Source organism: Dipteris shenzhenensis, chromosome 6, assembly GCF_047967505.1.
Source record: "Dipteris shenzhenensis isolate YYH24624 ecotype China chromosome 6, Dip_SZ_1.0, whole genome shotgun sequence".
Classification (NCBI taxonomy): Eukaryota; Viridiplantae; Streptophyta; class Polypodiopsida; order Gleicheniales; family Dipteridaceae; genus Dipteris; species Dipteris shenzhenensis.
Window position 1 is genome coordinate 46,634,500 of NC_141601.1, and position 19,719 is coordinate 46,654,218.

Genomic DNA, 19,719 nt, shown 5'->3' on the forward strand with positions numbered 1-19,719 from the left:
TCGAGCATACAGACTAGGTACCTCCCATAAGTATAGTCCTAAAAAAGAATGGTAAGATCAGAGTGTGTGTAGATCTCAAAAAAGTAAACGTCATGACTCAGAAAGACCACTATGAGCTGCCCTTTACAGAGCATGATGTCTTGGAGAGAGTTGCAAGCAAAGAAGCTTATATCTTCTTAGATGGGTTCTCTGTATACAATGAGGTGTCCATAGCACCACTGGATCAACACAAGACTACATTTGCCACAGAATGGGGAGTTTATGCCTTTAAGGTAATAGTCTTTGGGCTCACGAATGGTTAGTCGACATTCCAAACATTGATGATCGTAGCCTTCAAGGAATATCTGAGGGACTTCCTAGAGGTGGTGTTCTTGGATGACTTGTGCATTCATTCCAATTGGGATGATCACCCCACGTATCTGAGACTTGTATTTGAATGATGCCATCTCTACCGTATCTCCCTCAACCCCTTGAAATGCCAATTTTGGGTGAAACAGGGGGTTATACTTGGACATGTAGTCTCAAAGAATGGAATCTCCACTGATTATAACAAGATCAAACTTATCCTGGAATAATCATGAACCAAGGGCATACAAAGATTCACTAGGCACACATGCTACTATCATAGATTCATCTACAACTATGTCGAGATCGCCTGCCCTTTGTATAAACTGTTGATCATCTTTCATTGGACAGAAGGATGCAACTTTCCTATGAGACCCTCAAACTAGTTTTGGAATGAGCCCCGATTTTGCAAGCACCCAAGTGGGACTTGATCTTTCATGTCCATATTGATGCATTGAAGTTTGCAATATGACATAGCCAGGTGAGTTCAACTTGGACTACCTGATATACTTTGCAAGCCGTCAATTGAACGATGCTAAAATGAATTGTAGAGCAAGAGGGACTTGCTATGGTGTATGTAGTTCAAAAGTTTATGCATTACTTGGCAAACAATTTCGTCATTTTTGTAGATCACCAAGCTCTTCTTTATTTGGTCAATAAACCGTGTATGACTGGACGCATCATGCGGTGGATGCTCATTCTTTTAGAGTTTGACTTCAGCCTTGCTGTAATAAAGGGACGTATGCATGTTATGGCCGATCATATGTTTTATATTCCCAATGGAAAACTAGGCGACAGGAGTGGAGGATGATCTTCTAGATGCCCCAGTATTCTTGCTTGATCTAGTTCTGGAATGGGCGTAGTGTCAGGAGATTGGACACTTGTTAGTTAATGGATTCCCCTAGGACAATGCCCTTAACAAGGACAGGGCCAGGAAGTTTATCAAGAATGCAGCCCCATATCAGTTAATCGTTGGACACCTCTATCGGATGGAGAAAGATGGCATAATGCGCCATTGTGTTCGAGAGGATGAATTCGTGGAGATTTTAGATGAGATTTTGGATGAAGCTCATTTAGGCATTGCAGGCGGTCAAATCGTTGGAGAGCTTATGGCCAGTAAAGTATTGCAAGAGGATTGCAAGCTGGATTATGGTGGCCTAAGATGTTGTCGAGTTTGTTAAGTGATGTGATCCCTATCAAACGAGTCTGGCATACCCCACCGTTAGGATTATATGCCTCTAACAGGAGTCCTTATAGATCAGCCCTTCGAGAAGTGGGGTATTGATTTTGTAGGTCCAATTAGTCTAGCTGTAGACATCACCTATTGCTTTGTTAACGTTGAGTTGCTGCACTGATCCACTGTTGCTTAAATAACGCCAGTCTTGCTGTGCAAATGCTAACGTTGACCCGCTGCGTTACTATGTCCCCTGTATAAACAACGAGCTTGATTCCGCAGTTTCTCACTTGGCAGTGTACTGTAACTCAGTCAAAATATTTCCTGAATTTTCAAAGCTAGGAAAAGCCTCCAAAGCCACTCAAGCTCTCGCTCAGAGCCACATCCTCATGTTCCATGAGCGATCAAGAGTCAAGACAAAGGGAGATGGACGATTTTCTAGGGAAGAAAAATAACAAGTGAAACGTGGACCAATCATAAAACCGATACAACAATGAATAATAATAATTCAATGTGGGACATTTTGGACACGGCTCAACTATATAAATGGGTGAGTCGCCAAATGGACAGAAGAAGAAGAAGAAAAAGCGGAAGCTCAAACGAGACTCGTCATGTTCAGCGTCAAGATCTATGCTTTTGATGATCCATCTCCACCTCATGAATCTACCATGTCTGCTTCCCCTCCTGCACCCCAGTTCAGAGACCTTTGGCTCGATGGATTGGAGGCACAGACAGACGACGACGGATGCTCGGAGCTCGGTGCCACCAGAACAATCAGGTTTTCATCCGGTAACCCCCGCGTTGAGACCACTCGTGGAATCATGCACCTCTTTCGGAACGTTACCGTTCCTCCTGGATCCACCGGACACCTCCCGGTAAGCTCTTGGATTCTTTTCTCGACGTCGTTCTGCCGTGGATGCACTTCTCTAGGCCGAGTTGGCATTAAGGATTGAAATGGAGGTTTGAATGACGTAAAAATTTGGGAACGTGATTATCATCCTGACCTCCCCTCAGATCATCCAAGGCGAGAGAGAGGAAGCTCTTTAACCGTCCGTGATAGAGCAAAACCTAGACCTTCTCTTACATACTATTTCAGTGTTAAGCATGCATATTTTATATGAATTGTTCTCTCCCTATCATCTCGTGCAGTATTGGACAATATCCTTTACTAAAGATTGAAGACGGCCCAATACTGGTGGGGTAGTCCCAACACTTTAGAATCTCTATTCCTTGTATTGTTGACTTAGGGAAGCCAATTATACTTCCGCGCAGACACAACATATGGGAGCATCGAGGGTGTGTGTGGACGCCCTTGACATGTCTTTTATGGTACAAGACGTGAAATAGTGTCCTTAAGTTAATCGAATATAGACACTAATGCCAGACTTGGGTTGGCTCTCCCACTACTTCACGTTTTTTGTTGCAGTATCAGAAGTTGTACAACGGCTCAGCCTTTCTGTACAAGGGCTGATTTATGCATGTGCTCGCTGTAATCATGGTACCAAAATTGTCGAAACACGCCTAAACGTAATGTGAAACATAGACAAAACCTTATTAAAAGATGTTCAATTTTTTGGGGGATTAAATTTAAAATTTTTTGGTTTGGGTGTTTGGTTTTTTGTTTCCTGTATGTGTATGTCCACATGCACACACTAGTCTGTGTGTATGTGCACGTATGGGCACTGCGGACTACCCAAAGTATGGATACAAAGAACAAAACAAACACTTTTGATCCAAATGTCACGACATAGTGATGTGACCATAATTGTAGATAGCACCCAAGCGTTCTCACAATTGCAATCATGAAGCGCTTACTTTGAAACACATTGGTGGCTGGATAATAGCCATTGCAGTAACCTTTGTTACAATTTGCAGGTCTTATTATGTGCAAGAACATGCACGAGGATGCTGGCCTCTATGTGCACAGTGACAGCAAAGCTGTCAGGGCATTTATGCCATCCGTATAAATAAAGCAGTGTACTATAGTTAGGAAAATATCTCGTGCATCTCCTGCTTGAGTTCTTCAGTGTATGTTCATCTAAATTCCGCACAGCTAGTCCTTTCATGCTACACAAACTCAATATTCAGCCTCCATATTGCTTCCTAATTTATGGAAAATGTCTTCAAATTACATGGATTGCCACAAGATATTGTGAGTGACCACGATGCCAAATTCATGGGGCAAGTTTGGCAGGAGATGTTCCAGGTCTATGGGCACATTTCTAACTCCTAGTACAACAGATCATCCTCAAACTGATGGCCAAACAGAAAGAGGTAATAGATGGCTTGAAGAATACCTCAGACATTTCTGTTTTGACACTCAGACAACTTGGGACAAGTGGCTTCATCTAGCTTAGTACTCAACATGCCTCCATTGGGATGAGCCCATTTAAAGCTATGTATGGCTGCAAAGTTCATATGCCTTCCACACTTGTTGATAGTGCAATGGCCAACCAACAAGCAAAGGATGATCTACCAGTAATGCAAGGTTAATATTATTAAGGCCCAAGCCATATGAAATTGTATGGAGATTAACATCGAAGAGAACTCCGCTTTGAGAAGGAGGATTATGTGTTTCTCAGGCTCCACAACATCCAGTATGCTTCTCTGAAGGGAAAAATTAATACTAAGCTTGCACATAGATAATATGGCCTATACAAAGTGCTAAGGAGAGTTGGTGGCCTACCAATTGGAAGTGCCCCCCATCTTCCAGGATTCACAATGTATTCCTCGTTTCACTTTTGAAAAGTATTCGGGTCCTTTTGAACAAGCACTTGAGGAATTACCTCCCATGAATGAGGAGAGACACCAAATTCAGTACATTTCAGAGAGAATCATTGGTTTCATGCCACACCCGCGTTACTATTAGTTCCAACCCTATTGACTTAGCCTGACATCGCGCTTATTACAAGTGAATAGGCTGCTACTACATTTATTGCACATCAATGAGATATGTGCTATCCAGGGACATAATATGCATTTGTTTTTTGATATATTTAGACTTAAGAGTCAATGGTGCTACAGGTACTTTTGAATATGAAGCTACTTGTGGCAAATAAGTTTTGAATTTTATGTCTATTTGTCGGAGATCTATAGAGGGTTTTTATTTTCAGCTATTCTAGGGAGTGTTGTTACACAAAGCTTTTGGGATTTTCTTGTCTTGTGATGCAGGTTCTGACTTGCATCGATGCCATATATTCTTTTGTTGTTATTGTTGTCATTCTCATGTCTGTGTTGTTTTTTGTTAATGTCAGGTTATAGAAATTCAGGCGGTGTTTTATATTCTTAGTCTCATGGTGCTAGAATTAAATGATGGCTGCCTCTTAATTTGATTTGTATGCTGTTTTGATGCATTCTTAAAACTCGTTCATACAGGAGGGTCGAAGTGAACATTTATGTGTCCTTGCCATTCCAAATCATATGACGGGTGCTGACTTTTGCCAATTCACTGGTGCCTTCCTTCAGAATATAAAAGAGATGCGAATTGTCAGGTGAATTTTCCTTGTTCAAAAAAAAAACTCAAAGTTGTTACTAACATTCTGGAATCTCTCAAAATCCAGATGGCAGCTTAGTGCTTGGTTACTGATGAGAACATAAGCATAGCTTTGCTTACGAAGTTATTACTATTTTATATTTTTCTTTAGTCATTGTCTAAAGTCTCTTACAAACTCCTTTCTCTTGTTCTTTCACTTGTTCTATAAAAAAATTTAATTTGTAAGATTGGATGTACTTATATGTATTTTCTGAAGTGTATTGATTTTCTATGCTGTAGAAATGATGGGGTTAGTGACAGATACAGTGCCCTTATGAAATTTGACAGTCAAGGCTCTGCTGATGACTTCTTCCGTCATTATGATGGGAAGCCTTTCTCATCACTTGAGGTTTGTTTAATAGTTAATATGTATTGCCGTTTTCTTATGGGAGGAGCCATTGAACTAAATCATTGTCCTGAGTGCTGCCTTTCTTTTTTGCAGGAGGAAGTTTGTCATGTTCTGTTTACTGCAGATGTGCAATACACTGACTCAGGGGAAGAGGCTTCTAGTGCCCCAGCTGGTTTGACGGAGCTGCCCACATGTCCTGTCTGTCTAGGTGAGTGGCTTTAGGCTTTAGCACCCATGGTTTGAAATATAATTGGCATTTATAGATGAATAACAGCTCCATCGTAATTATTTTATTTCTTGTGCTGCAGAAAGGCTGGATCAACACATAAGTGGGATTCTTACAACCGTATGCAACCACTCATTTCATAGCTCATGCATATCAAAATGGGCGGACTCATCTTGCCCTGTACGTACCTATGATAAATATAGATATAGAAGCTGTACCAATGATGTTGACGTTGATTTTCTTGATTTAGATGCTAAATTTCGAACCACGTGTTGAACTGTAAGCTAGGTGCCTTCAGAGTTTTTAAAAGATGAGTGCATTTGGGTAAAGGTAGGGCTTTTTTTTGAATGTGACAGAAGGAATTCGCATAGGGTAAGGCTCAGTTGGGTTTAGGGTGTCTTGAGGGTGCTGTATGTCACGTTTTGTCAAATGAGTGTGTTGTGCTGTTTCTTGCAGGTCTGTCGGTATTGCCAAGAACAGCCTGGAAAATCAACATGTACTGTGTGTTCTACATCTGAGAACTTGTGGATCTGTGTTATCTGTGGCTTTGTGGGGTGTGGAAGGTATTTTAGGGCAAATATGGATGTTCTTTTTGTTGATCTTTTGGGCTAGCTCTTTAAACAATATATCTTTGAAGACACATTTAAAAAATGCTTCACTTTGTTTGGTGTTGCAGATATCAGCAAGGGCATGCCATCAGACATTGGCAGGAGAGCCAGCATTGTTACTCTCTCGAACTTGAAACTCAACGCGTATGGGACTATGTTGGCGATGGCTATGTACACCGCTTAATTCAGTCTAAGACAGATGGAAAGCTTGTAGAGTTAAATGCACCTTGCAGGGAGGGGAGTGATGCTTGTGGGAGCTGTGAATGCAGTCATGGTTCTGGAATGGACGAAGCTTTGTTTAACAGTAAAATGGACGCAGTAAGTAAATAAACAGTTCTATTTTTAAACTCTTATCCCTTTTTGTCTCATCCTTGATTATCTTTCCTTCAGAAGATTTAGTTTCTTGTAATTGAATCAGCGTTGGTTTTCTGCAATCCTTCTTATAATGTATCTGTCTTAGTGAATCTTGTTAGTCAGTTTCTTAACATAAGCGTAGCATTGCTCACTAAGTTATTATTCTTTCTCTTTTTCTCTTTTTACTCATAATTTTGTCTCAAGCCACTTACAAACTCCTTTCTTTCCTTTGTTCTTTTGCTTGCTCTATAAATTTTTAAATTTGTAGATATATTCTAGAGGTGTGAAGGTATATATAGGCAGTTTGTTTTCTCAACTCCTTGGGTGAAATAAAATGGCCTATGGAATATATATATATATATATATATATATGTATGTAGATGAATCCAGGAACGTGCCCAAACTGATCCTCTAAAAACACAAAGCACATAGTGCAGTTTCGCTGGGCAAAGGCTGATTCGCTTGGCAGCAAGGATAGGAGATTGATTTCGAAGTAGAAGGACTGGAGGGTAGATAGAGGCTAGTTGGAAGGGAGGCAAGAGCTAGGTTAGGGAGTCACAAAGTTCAAGGTAGGAATGAATTTTAGAAGAAGGCTGGCACTTAATTAATAGGAGAGCTAGGGGAAGAAAGCTATAAAAAAGCCAGGGCTAGAAATAGAAGGCTTTCTAGAAATAAGTAAGCTTGAGGGAGAAGCTAAAGGCTTGCTTTTTGGAAAAAGCAGATAAACGGGCATAAGCTTGAGGGGGAAGCTAAAGGCAATAAAGCTAAACTTGCTTTTTGGAAAAAGCAGATAAACAGACAAAGTTACTTTTACTAATTTAATAGTTTTAATTTTATTCTAAACCACCCTACCCTTACACAACATTAATTTATCTAAAGCCTAGGAGCCTAACTAATCCCAAAACTTAATTGACCCATAACTTTCCATAGACAACTCTGAATTTCCTCAAACTGAAACCATTCTTTAGATCTTGGAGAGCTCAATGATCTAGCACTCAAGACGTTGGTTTTGAAGATAAACGACATAAGCTTGAGGGAGAAGCTAAAGGCAATAAAGCTAAAGTTGCTTTTTCGGAAAAAGCAGATAAACATACAAAATTACTTTTACTAATTTAATAGTTTTACTTTTATTCTAAACCACAATACCCTTATACAACATTAATTTATCTAAAGTCTAGGAGCCTAACTTATCTCAAAACTTAATTGACTCATACCTTTCCATAGACAACTCTGAATTTCCTCAAACTAAAACCATTCTTTAGATCTTGGAGAGTTCCACGATCTAGCACTCAAGACTTTGGTTTTGATTCTTGAAGATCATTTCCATCTCACAAAACTATGGTATCTTGATCTGTCCTTACAAAACTAAGCATCACAACCTAACACACCAAGGCTCAACCCCAAGGACATTGAAGGTGTTAGTAGGTAAAGAATGGTCGGGTATGAAAAACCCCTCGTGAATGTGCGAAAGCGTCGTCAGGGATGTTGATAAATGAATATCAGGTGGAGGTGATCCGGTAGTATAGCCATTCGATTCGTAACTTTACATAGGTGAAGTCCACCCCATGCACTAGCTTCCAAGTTCCAACATCTTGTCACTGGATGTGACTTGCAACAAGACTGCTCCTAACTAGGGATATCTCCTGCTAATTTAGTTTAAATGGAGAGCCCTAGGCTAGCCTAAGCATGTTCAGAACAGTTATGAATAGCTTTGAACAGGAAATAGGCTAGGATCACGCACTTAAGAATAGGAAATAGGCTGGGATCACTCACTTAAGAATAGGAAATGCATTGCTGAAGTGTGTAGGAAGTATAGTGTGAAAGGACAGCAAAGTACCTTCGTAGAGTTGTAGAGTATGAGAGAGAAAGTCAGGGGCTGGACTTACAACAGGGACTTGTGAGGGGCTGCACAAGGATAGGAAGAGTTAGATCCACTTTAGAATTCAGCTTAGAGCTAGAGGCCCTAGCTGTTGAATCCCATTTCGGCATTATAATTGTGTATATTCAAAGCTGAGTACAAATTGGGGGGGGGGGGGGGGGGGCGTGGCATGCCTCTTGTAGGAACTAGGGCAGGCTGATTTACATCTTTACTACCCAATTCTACATTTCCTAAAATAGCCATGCTATAGTCGCCGTTTCCAAGATAAGTCCTCCCCACTTCATCCGGTGCTAGCACGAGCTGTTGTTGCCAACCCTTGGTTATACTGTGCTGGTATCCATACAAATCATGGATAGATTGGGTCTCAACCTGATCCCTGCCATTCGGGGTTATACCAATGGCCCTTAGCCTCTAGGGTTAACTCCCTTGGCATAATAGTTATTATGCCTAGTTAAATGCAACACCCGGGTTAGATACAAGCTAACTCGGGTTAGCTTGAGCTAAAACAAACATCCAGTTCTGAATACTGTCGTCTATAATTCAGGTTCCATCATTTGGTCAGGGAAATGAATGTACTTGTAAAGTGCCTCTCCCTTTAAGTCTAGTGTTCCCTGCACAAGTAGCTTTGGATAATGAGTTTTGACTCTATTTCTAGATTCTTGTAGTTGAAATTATTTTACCGGTTACATTTTTCTTCCATTATCTGCTATTCTTCAAAATTGTGGGAGTATATATATTTAAATGATGTTTGAGCAGTTGCTGATGCAATCTATTTTCTTCTGCTGCTGAATTGGAATTGCTTGCCATTCAATGTCCACCAGCAGTAAGAGATGGAAGGATTTCATGACAAAATCCTTTATTTCTCAAAATGATCATTGTGATGTTCAGAATTAATATCATACTGATGTTTGATTTATTTCCACATACCTTGTATTGTTGTTGTTTTAGCGAAGAACTTCTGTGCTTGTGAGACTTCAGAATTGACTTACTGAACTTGTTGTGCCTTGCTGGCAGATAGCTGCTGAGTATAACCAACTTCTCACAAGTCAGCTCGATAACCAAAGACAGGTTTTCTCTCTCCCACCTTTAGAAGCCAATCATGCTGTGTGATTTGGATAGTTTGTTCTGGTTTGCTAACCTACAATGATTTGACTTTGTAATCTAGTATTATGAAGGCCTACTTGCAGAAGCGAAACAGTATAAAGATGCAGCTATTTCCCAGGCTGTGGAAAAGGCAGTGAGCCTTAAACTACAGAAATTGCAAGTCAAGCTGGAGAAAGTCGAGAAAGAAAAGAAGTTTCTTGAGGAGGTGCGGCTCCCTTACTGTAATCCTTACTGTTATCCTTAATCTAGTATTATGAAGGCCTACTTGCAGAAGCTAAAGTATTAAGATGCAGCTATTTCCCAGGCTGTGGAAAAGGCAGTGAGCCTTAAACTACAGAAATTGCAAGTCAAGCTGGAGAAAGTCGAGGAAGAAAAGACGTTTCTTGAGGAGGTGCGGCTCCCTTACTGTAATCCTTATTAAGTCTTGCCTCTTCAACAACTTCCACTGAAATCATGCCTGTCAGTCTTTTCCAATTCTGTTATATTGTGGTTTCAAAAGAGTAGTGGCATGACAGGTGAATGAGTCCATGAAGGCAAACCAGGAGGATTGGAAAAAGCGGATTCAGGCAGCTGAAGCAAGGTGCTTTTAATTTCAATAACATTCTATTGTATGTGGTGATAATCAGAACTCGAAAGAGTAGATCAGGCACATTTGATTATTCCTTTTGAAGGGCGTTATAGTAGAAACATCTTTGCTTAAGATCCAAGCTGTGTAATGCTCCTCTTAAATGAAGCATGCTTTTCTGCAGAGAGAGAGCAACTCAAAAAGACCGAGACGAGCGAATTGCAGATCTAGAGGAACAAGTAGGGTTTCAGTTAGTGTTGGCATGTTCCAATTAAATACTGTTTTCCTATGTACAGCTAGTGCACTGACATATTTTTCCCCTGCTGTAGTAACGTGACTTTTTGTGTGGAAGACAGGTCAGAGACTTGATGGTGTACATTGAAGCTCAGAAAACGTTAGAGAAAAGTGGTTCTTCAGACATAATAGATGGTACTGTTCTGGCAGTGCCTGCAACATCCACTCCTAAACTAACTGGCCGCTCTCCGAAGGTTGGTGGTCGTAAAAAGCGATAGATTTGTTGTAGAGCAATTAGTGTATAGTAGCCTTTTTTTTTGTACATGCTATTGTACCCATCTGGGTATTAGTCTCTTTTCCCCCAAAATATATTTGAGGATGGGGAGAAGACTTGTGTATATGCCTACTGCAAGCCCGGCTTCTGTTCATGTGTAAAAAGAAAATAATGTTCACTATGCTCCCATTATAAATTTAAGGAATTTCTCTTGTAGATGGCACACCCTCACACAAAGACAAGGATTAACCAACCTAGCCTATCAGTATTGAAAGCACCTAAGAAGGTGTTACGCTCTAGCCGAGGTAGCATGACCTCGGAAGAATCAGTCGACATTTCCCTTATAGGATCTATCTTTGTAATATATGTGTTTGCGCTTTATGTAAATGATCGGGAGGGATTAATGTCAAGGTCCTAGGTGAGGGCTGATAGCACCGGACTAGATAGATCTGAGACCAAGGGCCTAGTGCAAAGAATGTGCCTAGGGGCAAGGAATTAAATGCATCCCAAGAGAGGGGTGAAATGTTGCATTAGAAAGGCCCTATATGGATGACATGTGGCATCTAGATCTATCTAGGGAATTGGGGTCTGTCAAGGCTTGTGAGAGAATGGAAGAATTGTGAATTACGTGATTTTGATATAGCTCTCTCTCTCCCAAGCTGGGAAGCCTTGATAGAATCGGCTGGGTGGATAATTATGGTGCTACTCCCGTGATCAGTGAAATAGAAGCAAGAAAAGAGAAGTCAGGTTACATTTGGTATCAGAGCGTAAGGAATAGGAAGAGGTTCGTGAGCTTGACGGAAGCTACTGACGAACAGCAGTATTCTGGAGCGTAGGAACGTAGGGGGTCTACGAATTGGCGATCTCGCAACGGCCATTCGCGAACGGGGAGACCTTCGATGAAGGTGGTCTGTGACTAACGCCAGCAACGGAGAGTCGACGGACAGCAAGATGTTGGTCAACGAAGAAACCCGACGGGCTCAAGGGAGAGTCGAGGTCTGTGACTGACGTCCGACGGAGACACAGACAGGGAGACACAGACAACGATGAAGATGGCGAGGTGACTGGTCGTGATGAAGGATTGCAGGCACACGACCTGTGAGTGAGTGGCGTGCACGATCTATGACGATTTAGGTGGGGCGCTGCTTAATGTGAGGCGTTGCGCGGTGGTTTGGAAGAAGGAGCGATTTCATAATCAACGAAGGAATAATCTGCGCCAGGAGGGACTTGAAGAGGGAATTGTCGCTCGAATTGCAGAAGACCTTGTCTTCTACGCAGATGGTTTTCCATCCTTACCTCTGGACCTCGCACTTCTAGTGACCAAGCGAAGGCTCAGTCGGAGTTCTCGACCTTTCCTCCACGAGCTCTTTATCCTTTGACGGTGTTTGACTTTTGTTGGAGGAGATCGTAACCGCCAGAGTCAGGAGCGCACGAATTCGGACTGCGTGGAGATTCCAGGGAGCAGTCCTTCTTTTTTGTTAAAAAAATTAAAATCTGAGTTTTCAGTCGAAGTTGTCTGTACAGCAGAGGCTGTCGTCTATTCATTTCTGTGTATAGGAAAAGGGGGAAATCCATTCCACACAAAAAAAAAAGAAAAAAAAAAAAAAGAAAAAAAAACTCCCTTTCAACAAATGGAAGCAGAAGGACACACTTCAAGAATAAATCCTAGCGAGTCTAGAGTTCAGTCAACACAACAGATGTCACATCAGGCAGCACCTACATTGGTTGGTAGGATTTCAATATTAGAGGATGCTTTACAGCAGATTATGAACCAGCAGCTTCAGGTGAATGCTGGTCAAAATGAGATTAGGGAGATGGTGCAAGCCTTGTCGGCTAGACCGTCTAGGATTGACAAGGGCAAAGCTCCAGCAGAGCCAGAGCCCAGTGTACATTCCTTAGAGCGCGCAAGGGTCAAAGTGCCTAATATCGCTAATTATAGACCAGAGAAGTACGCTGGTCGGATGACCGAGCGCAGCTCTGATGTGATCGAGGTTTGGTTGCACAAGTGGGAAGAAGCCTTCGCCATTTGTGAGATTAAATCCGATCTAAAGAAAATCCGCGAGGCCACACACCTGTTTATTGAGGCAGCGGACAGATGGTGGATAAAGCAACAGAAGGACCAAGTTGCTCCAACCACCTGGGAAGGGTTCAAAACTGAATTCAAGAAACACTTTCTCCCACCTGATGAAGAATCCCGAGCTTGGGATGCTTATAGAAATCTTCGTCAGAGGAGCTTGTCAGTGGCAGAGTACACTGACAAATTTAGGGAATGTGTTATGAAAATAACAGACCCTCTCCCTATGTCGGTTCAGTTAAAAGATTATATCTATGGACTGAACGACAAGATCAAGATGGAAGTTCGGGCTAAATATGTGACTACACTAGATGAATCTATAGCAGTAGCCCTGAACTATGAGGATGCCAGAGGCAGGTCTGGTGGATTTGTGCAGGCAGGGACTCAGTATGAGCACCCGAGGAAAGGGGGATTTCAGAGGAAATGGGTTTCAAAGACAAGTGTCTCGCAGCCAAGTGGCCAAACCAAGCAGGTGAAGCCGGTTGAGGGACCAACAAAAACAAGTACCACCGTTGGGGTGAAAAGGAAAATAACTCCAATGGCAGCCCGGGCTTGGTCAAAGTCCTCGTTGACCCCTGAACAAAAAGAGAAAGCTAGGAAAGAAGGATTGTGCTTCGGCTGCCTTCAGCGACATCAGTGGAAGGATTGTCCACTGAACAAAGATCGTCGCACGGCTAATATGATAATATCTGAATGCGACGTAGAAATGCAGGAGAGTCCCAGTGCGGAACATATGCAGATGCAACTGGCGGGACCTTCTCAGAGGTTAGTACCTTGTTTGTTATGTGTATCTGTTGCTAAGTTAGTGACGAGTGCACCTGATAACATCCTATCTAAGCCCGCAGCAACGGGGTATACAGCCTTCAATGATACGGAGTTAATTAAAATGAAAGGGCAAGTAGCCAGTCATGATGTCATTGTGTTGTTTGACTCAGCGTCAACTCACAATGTGATTAACTCCAAGCTCGTGAAGAGGCTGAAATTAAAGACAAGTCCATCTGACTATGCGTATACAGTCAGGATGGCAGACGGAAGTTCAACTGAAGTATGGGACCAGAGGGTTACCCAGTTGGAGCTTCGGATTCAGGACTATACTGAGAAGCTTGATTTTGAAATGACCAAGCTTGCTCATGCAGATATAGCCCTGGGAATGGCGTGGCACTCTAGTAAGAATCCAGCCATTGATTGGAAAAAGCACGTATATCAATTCAAGATGAATGATGTGCTTTATGTCTTGCGAGGTGAAAAAGATATACCTCAGGGACCGTTGGTTTCCGTGATGGAAATCAGAAAGGCTCAAGTAGAGTTTTTGTACCTTTGCACCGCATCGGTAGAGCCGGTGGATGAGTCTTCGGCTAGCACTGATGTTACGCAAAGTGGTGAGATGGCCAAGCTGGCTAATCTTATAACAGAGGAGTTCTCTGAATGCTTTAGGGATGAACTACCTTATGGGTTACCTCCAGAGCGGAAAGTTCAACATAAGATTGAACTAATCCCGGGGGCAGAACCTGTAAATAGACCTCCCTATAGAATGAGTTTTACGGAAGAAGCGGAGGTGCGTAGACAACTAGAAGAATACCTCAAGCTGGGGCAGATTCAACCAAGTTTCTCACCTTTTGCTTCGCCAGTGATATTAAAGAGGAAAAAGGATGATACGTTTCGACTTTGTATAGATTACAGAGCATTAAATAATATCACTGTTAAGCACAGGTATCCGATGGCTCGGATTGATGATTTGCTAGATGCATTACATGGAGCCGTGATTTTCAGCAAGATAGATCTTAAGTGCGGCTATCATCAGATCCGGATTAGACCCGAGGATGTGCATAAAACCGCTTTTAGAAGCAGGTTTGGTCATTATGAGTTTTTGGTGATGCCCTTCGGACTTACCAATGCTCCAGCGACCTTCGTCATGCTTATGAACGATTTACTACGTCCGTATATCGGAAAGTTCGTAGTACATTTTATTGACGACATTTTGATATTCAGTAAAAGTCTTACTGAACATCGTGAACACTTAAGGATAGTGTTCAGTACTTTGAGGAAAGCCAGTCTTTATGTGAATAAAAAGAAAACTATACTGTGTATGGTTAGGCTTGAGTATCTAGGGTTCATAATTACTCCACAGGGGGTAGAAATGGATCCGAAGAAAGTGGCTGCGATACTAACTTGGCCAATCCCTCAGAGTCTGACCGCGTTGCGATCATTCTTGGGATTTGTCCAGTTTTATAGAAGGCATATCAAAGGATATTCCGGAATAGTATCGCCATTGACTGATCTGACCTCAGATAAAGTACCTTTTATTTGGGGACAGAATCAACAAGAAAGTTTTAACACCATAAAACAAGCTGTGGTCTCAGGACCGGTGTTAAAAATAGTTGATCCCCAGAAACCGTTGTTCCTAGAAACCGATGCAAGTGGCATTGCGGTAGGAGCAGTTCTCCTTCAAGAGGGAAGGCCAGTAGCCTTTGAAAGCAAGAAGCTTTCTCCCTCTCAAAGGAATTGGCCAACTCATGAATTGGAGTTGTATGCTGTTATCCATGCTTTAAAAACATGGAGGCATTATCTGTATGGTTCAGAGTTTTATGTGGATGTGGATCATGATACTCTGAAACATTTCTGTAAACAGCCTGACTTGAGGGGCCGCCAAGCTAGGTGGGCAGAGCTCATGCAGGAGTTTAATTTAACGATTCGGTACCGAAGAGGAAAAGACAATAAGGTAGCTGATGCGTTGTCTCGCATTATGCACAACCTGAGTTTCACGGTATTAGAGAGTGCTCTAATGACCGAGATAAGAGAAACTCAAAAAGTGGACGAGTTTGTCCAGAGCTTATGGCCTAAGGCTCATGTGCTAAAACCCGGGGGAAGTGAAAAGGATGACCTGGCATCCAGAAAAGGCCAAACTTATGCAAGATATACCATAAGGGATGGTATGCTAGTTAGAAATGGCAAGGTTGTAGTACCTGGTCAGAATGATCTCAGGCAGAGAGTCATTCGACAATGCCATGATAGCCCGTGTGCGGGACATCCAGGAGTCGAGAAGACATATGATCTCGTGAAGCGAGATTTTTTTTGGCCAAAGATGAAAAAGCATATTCATGAATATGTGACACGGTGTTTCTCGTGTCAGGTAAGTAAGGCCGAGCGGGTGAAGCCACCCGGACTTTTACAACCCTTGGAAATACCACTAAGTAAGTGGGAGAGCATTTCCATGGATTTTATTGTAGGACTACCTGCAACACAAGGTGGGTATAATTCTATCCTTGTGGTGGTTGATCGTCTAACCAAGATGGCTCACTTCATTCCGACTAGAGAGTCTGTTAGTGCCCCGCAAGTGGCGGATTTGTTTATTAGACATATATTTCGTCTGCATGGATTGCCTAGATCCATAGTGTCAGACAGAGATGTCAGGTTTACCGGTCACTTTTGGACAGCGGTATTCGAGACACTAAGGACTGAGTTGGGAATGAGTAGTGGGGATCATCCTGAGACGGATGGTCAGACGGAGAGAGTCAACCAGACTTTAGAGGATATGCTGAGAGCATATGTGTCATTGAGGCAACATACATGGGACAAGTGGTTGCCATTGTTGGAGTTTGCCTACAATGATAGGAAGCATTCATCTACTGGGTTCAGTCCGTTTGAGCTGAACTATGGTTATAGACCAGCCAATCCGACTATAGTTGGAGTACCTCAGAAAGTGCCTAGTGCCGCGAACTTTGTAGTTCAGATGCGGGAGATGCTAGCACTTGCGAGAGCTAACATCCGCCAGGCTATGGATAGAGCCAAGGTGTATGCGGATGAAAATCGGTCTATAAGAGTATTTGAAGAAGGAGAAAAAGTTTTTCTCAGGATTCCTTCACACTCGAAGTCGTTGACTTCAGGAGAGTGTGCTAAGTTATCACCTCGATACTGTGGGCCGTGGTTAATTCTAAAGAGAATAGGCAGTGTAGCCTATAAATTAGAATTGCCACAGGGGTGTAAGGTGCACCCGGTTTTTCATGTTTCTCGTTTAAAGAAATTTTTACATACTGGTGACTCACTAATCGAAGGTGTGGTTTTGTTTCAGGAGATAGAGGATATTGCAAGGCGCAAACCAACAAGAATCCTGGACCGAGGAACAATGCAAATACGAAATCGGAAGATACCCACGGTGTTGGTTGCATGGCATGGTCAGCCTCTATCCGAAGCTACCTGGGAATCCGTATATCAGTTGCGGAGAGTGTTCCCAGACTTTATCATCGAGGACGCTGATGTCTGAAGAGGGAAGGAATGTTACGCTCTAGCCGAGGTAGCATGACCTCGGAAGAATCAGTCGACATTTCCCTTATAGGATCTATCTTTGTAATATATGTGTTTGCGCTTTATGTAAATGATCGGGAGGGATTAATGTCAAGGTCCTAGGTGAGGGCTGATAGCACCGGACTAGATAGATCTGAGACCAAGGGCCTAGTGCAAAGAATGTGCCTAGGGGCAAGGAATTAAATGCATCCCAAGAGAGGGGTGAAATGTTGCATTAGAAAGGCCCTATATGGATGACATGTGGCATCTAGATCTATCTAGGGAATTGGGGTCTGTCAAGGCTTGTGAGAGAATGGAAGAATTGTGAATTACGTGATTTTGATATAGCTCTCTCTCTCCCAAGCTGGGAAGCCTTGATAGAATCGGCTGGGTGGATAATTATGGTGCTACTCCCGTGATCAGTGAAATAGAAGCAAGAAAAGAGAAGTCAGGTTACAGAAGGACCCTGAAGGAGTGCAGTATAACCATCCTGACCCTGTGGACGTTATGCTAATAAAAGTCTGTATGAAGGCAAATGTGAATGCAATAAGTAATCTCCTAAATATCACCAGTATAACTAGGAGTATTTGTTGCATACAAGTGTTAGTTTTATTCAGATGATTGCTTTAAATGCAATCTATTTGATGACTTTTGGTTGCTCATTGATTTAACATTTGGGGTCTCCTCTTTAAAAGAACTACAAGATACCAGGTCATGGCTTGTGAAAAACGTGGGTGGCCACATACAATCATTTGCGACTGACTCGGTGTTTTCTTTTTCTTTAGACTTTTTGGACATTCTTGTTGGAAATAGAGGATAGAATCACTCACACCTCACTTCCTCTCTAGCTCATACAACACTCAGAAAACTGAAAGAGAGATAGGCCAAAACTCAGATATATTGCCCCACAATGGTGGGCAACAAAAGCTCAACAGAGAGCGTGTACAAACAGCCCGAGTGCTGTCCAAAAGCGCCTGTGTGCGAGGCTTGTAAGTGCAGGTGATGAGGAATGAGGGGGCTATTTATAGGAGGGGCTAGGCCCTTTGATTTGGCCGACCAGGGAGTCGGCTCCCTGCCCTAGAAACCGACCTGCCAGCCTACCAACCGACCTGACTGGTCAGCCTTTGCTGGCTGGTGAGGCCGGCTCAGGTCTGCCCTATAAAGGGCCCATAAGCAGGGCTTATGGGCTGCTGTTGCAGCCGCCTAGTCTGCCCATGCGCAGGTCCAGGGGCGCCTTGAACAGCGCGCCATCTTCTTGCTGCTGCGCGGGCTGCCAGACAGGTCCGTCTTCTTTCCTTTTCTTCTTCCCTACCCCCTATGGTCTCCTGCCCCCCTGTCCCCTCAAATCGGGGGCTCACAGGTGGGGCAGTGACCTTCTAACAATTCTTTCATTAAGGGACTTTACAGAAATAGTTTTCCTTTCAGAAAAGGATGTTAGATATTAGCGAGTAATTAGGAAATAGAGTGTACTAGGTGGTTGTGCATCGTAGAGTGGTGTTGTGATTGTGATGTGGTGTGAGGTAATGATTTGGTGAGAGTGATGATAGATATGGATAAGGATATTTGATGATGTAAGCAATGAGGTGTGCTACACCTTCATAAGCCTTACGTACGGCTCAAGTTGATAATAATCAGTTATGCTTTTCCACGACTCCTTATATTCAACTGTTGGTAGCCCTCTTTCTATGCATCTCTGAGTTATTGATGCCTGCGATTGGTATTCCGGTGGCTTATCTTTGCTGCTTGCCATCACTATTGATATCTTGTACCAATTGATTTGCATCCATCTCTTAGCCATTCTAGGGCTATAAGCTGCTGAAACTTCTGGAGGAATTCTGTTGGTTTCTGCTCACCTCCCTTTGAGCTGTCAGCATTCTCCACCGCTCTTAGAGCCTGTTACTTTGGCTCATTTTCTAAACGACATTGCTTGAGTATCGCTCAACTGAGTCAATTGCTTGAGTATCGCTCAACTGAGTTAGGCATTGTAGATTTGTCGTATCTCAAAGAAGACGATGAAATTGCCTTTGCAGGTGGCATGGTGTTTAATTTGTTCAACACACTCCTACTTTGCCGTATTTAGGCAAACCTGCAACAATGTTTTTCGTTTGCATAGATTTCAGCCTTTGTATATTCACATGCCCAATGCGCTTGTGCCATATCTCAATATCTGCAATGACACCTCTCCCATGCGCAAACATAGCATCTTTCACCTCAGGCATATCAACATCCAAGGTGAACATTCTGCCATTTTTGTTGCCTTTTGCAACCAAGCGGCACTTATTTTTCAAGTCCTCAACAAAGCATCCATCAGGATTAAATCTAACCTGCAGACCTTGCTCAACCATCTGGCCAACTGAAACCAGGTTCTTAGTGATTTTTGGAACATGAAGTACATCTGCCAAGTACTTCGTTTTGCCATCCTGCATAGCCAATGGCACTTTACCAACCTGCGTAATTGGGTGCGCAGTATCATCACCTGTTTCAACATAACCTGGCTTATCCAAATTTCTAACATCATGAAACCACTCACCATGACTAGTCATGTGGTTAGAGGCACCTGAATCAACATACCAAACATCATTGCAAGCTGCAGCATCTCCTGACATGGAGTTAACCATATGCTGCATCACAAAAAGGTGCTCATTTCTGTCGTCACCATGCCCACTTGATGATGCATAGTTGCTTTGCTGCAACTTCCCACTTTTGATGTCATTCTGACT

At 42.6% G+C, this 19,719-nt stretch overlaps 1 protein-coding gene across 2 annotated transcripts; it reads left to right on the forward strand.

The window, feature by feature from the left end:
* The first annotated feature begins 2,073 nt into the window (after window positions 1–2,073).
* BRIZ2 (zinc finger (C3HC4-type RING finger) family protein) lies at window positions 2,074–17,566 on the forward strand. Of its 2 annotated transcripts, XM_087375980.1 has the most exons (14): window positions 2,074–2,394; window positions 4,895–5,010; window positions 5,292–5,400; window positions 5,494–5,608; window positions 5,709–5,806; window positions 6,083–6,189; window positions 6,303–6,552; window positions 9,482–9,535; window positions 9,633–9,776; window positions 9,876–9,962; window positions 10,087–10,151; window positions 10,321–10,375; window positions 10,493–10,930; window positions 17,462–17,566. In XM_087375980.1, the coding sequence occupies exons 1-13, from the start codon at window positions 2,131–2,133 to the stop codon at window positions 10,646–10,648; spliced, it is 1,620 nt and encodes a 539-aa protein (XP_087232106.1). In that variant the 5' UTR covers window positions 2,074–2,130; the 3' UTR covers window positions 10,649–10,930; window positions 17,462–17,566. The 2 variants fall into 2 exon arrangements, with proteins under 2 accessions (XP_087232106.1, XP_087232107.1); XM_087375981.1 differs by lacking the exon at window positions 9,876–9,962.
* The last annotated feature ends 2,153 nt before the right edge of the window (window positions 17,567–19,719 follow it).

What these genes read in the sequence shown, in the direction of transcription:
- BRIZ2 (XM_087375980.1), top strand. Translation starts at nt 2,131, where the DNA reads ATGTTCAGCGTCAAGATCTATGCTTTTGATGATCCATCTCCACCTCAT. An exon ending in GATCCACCGGACACCTCCCG is followed by an intron (nt 2,395 to 4,894) that starts GTAAGCTCTTGG and finishes TCGTTCATACAG; the next exon opens with GAGGGTCGAAGTGAACATTT. An exon ending in TTGCAGATCTAGAGGAACAA is followed by an intron (nt 10,376 to 10,492) that starts GTAGGGTTTCAG and finishes TGTGGAAGACAG; the next exon opens with GTCAGAGACTTGATGGTGTA.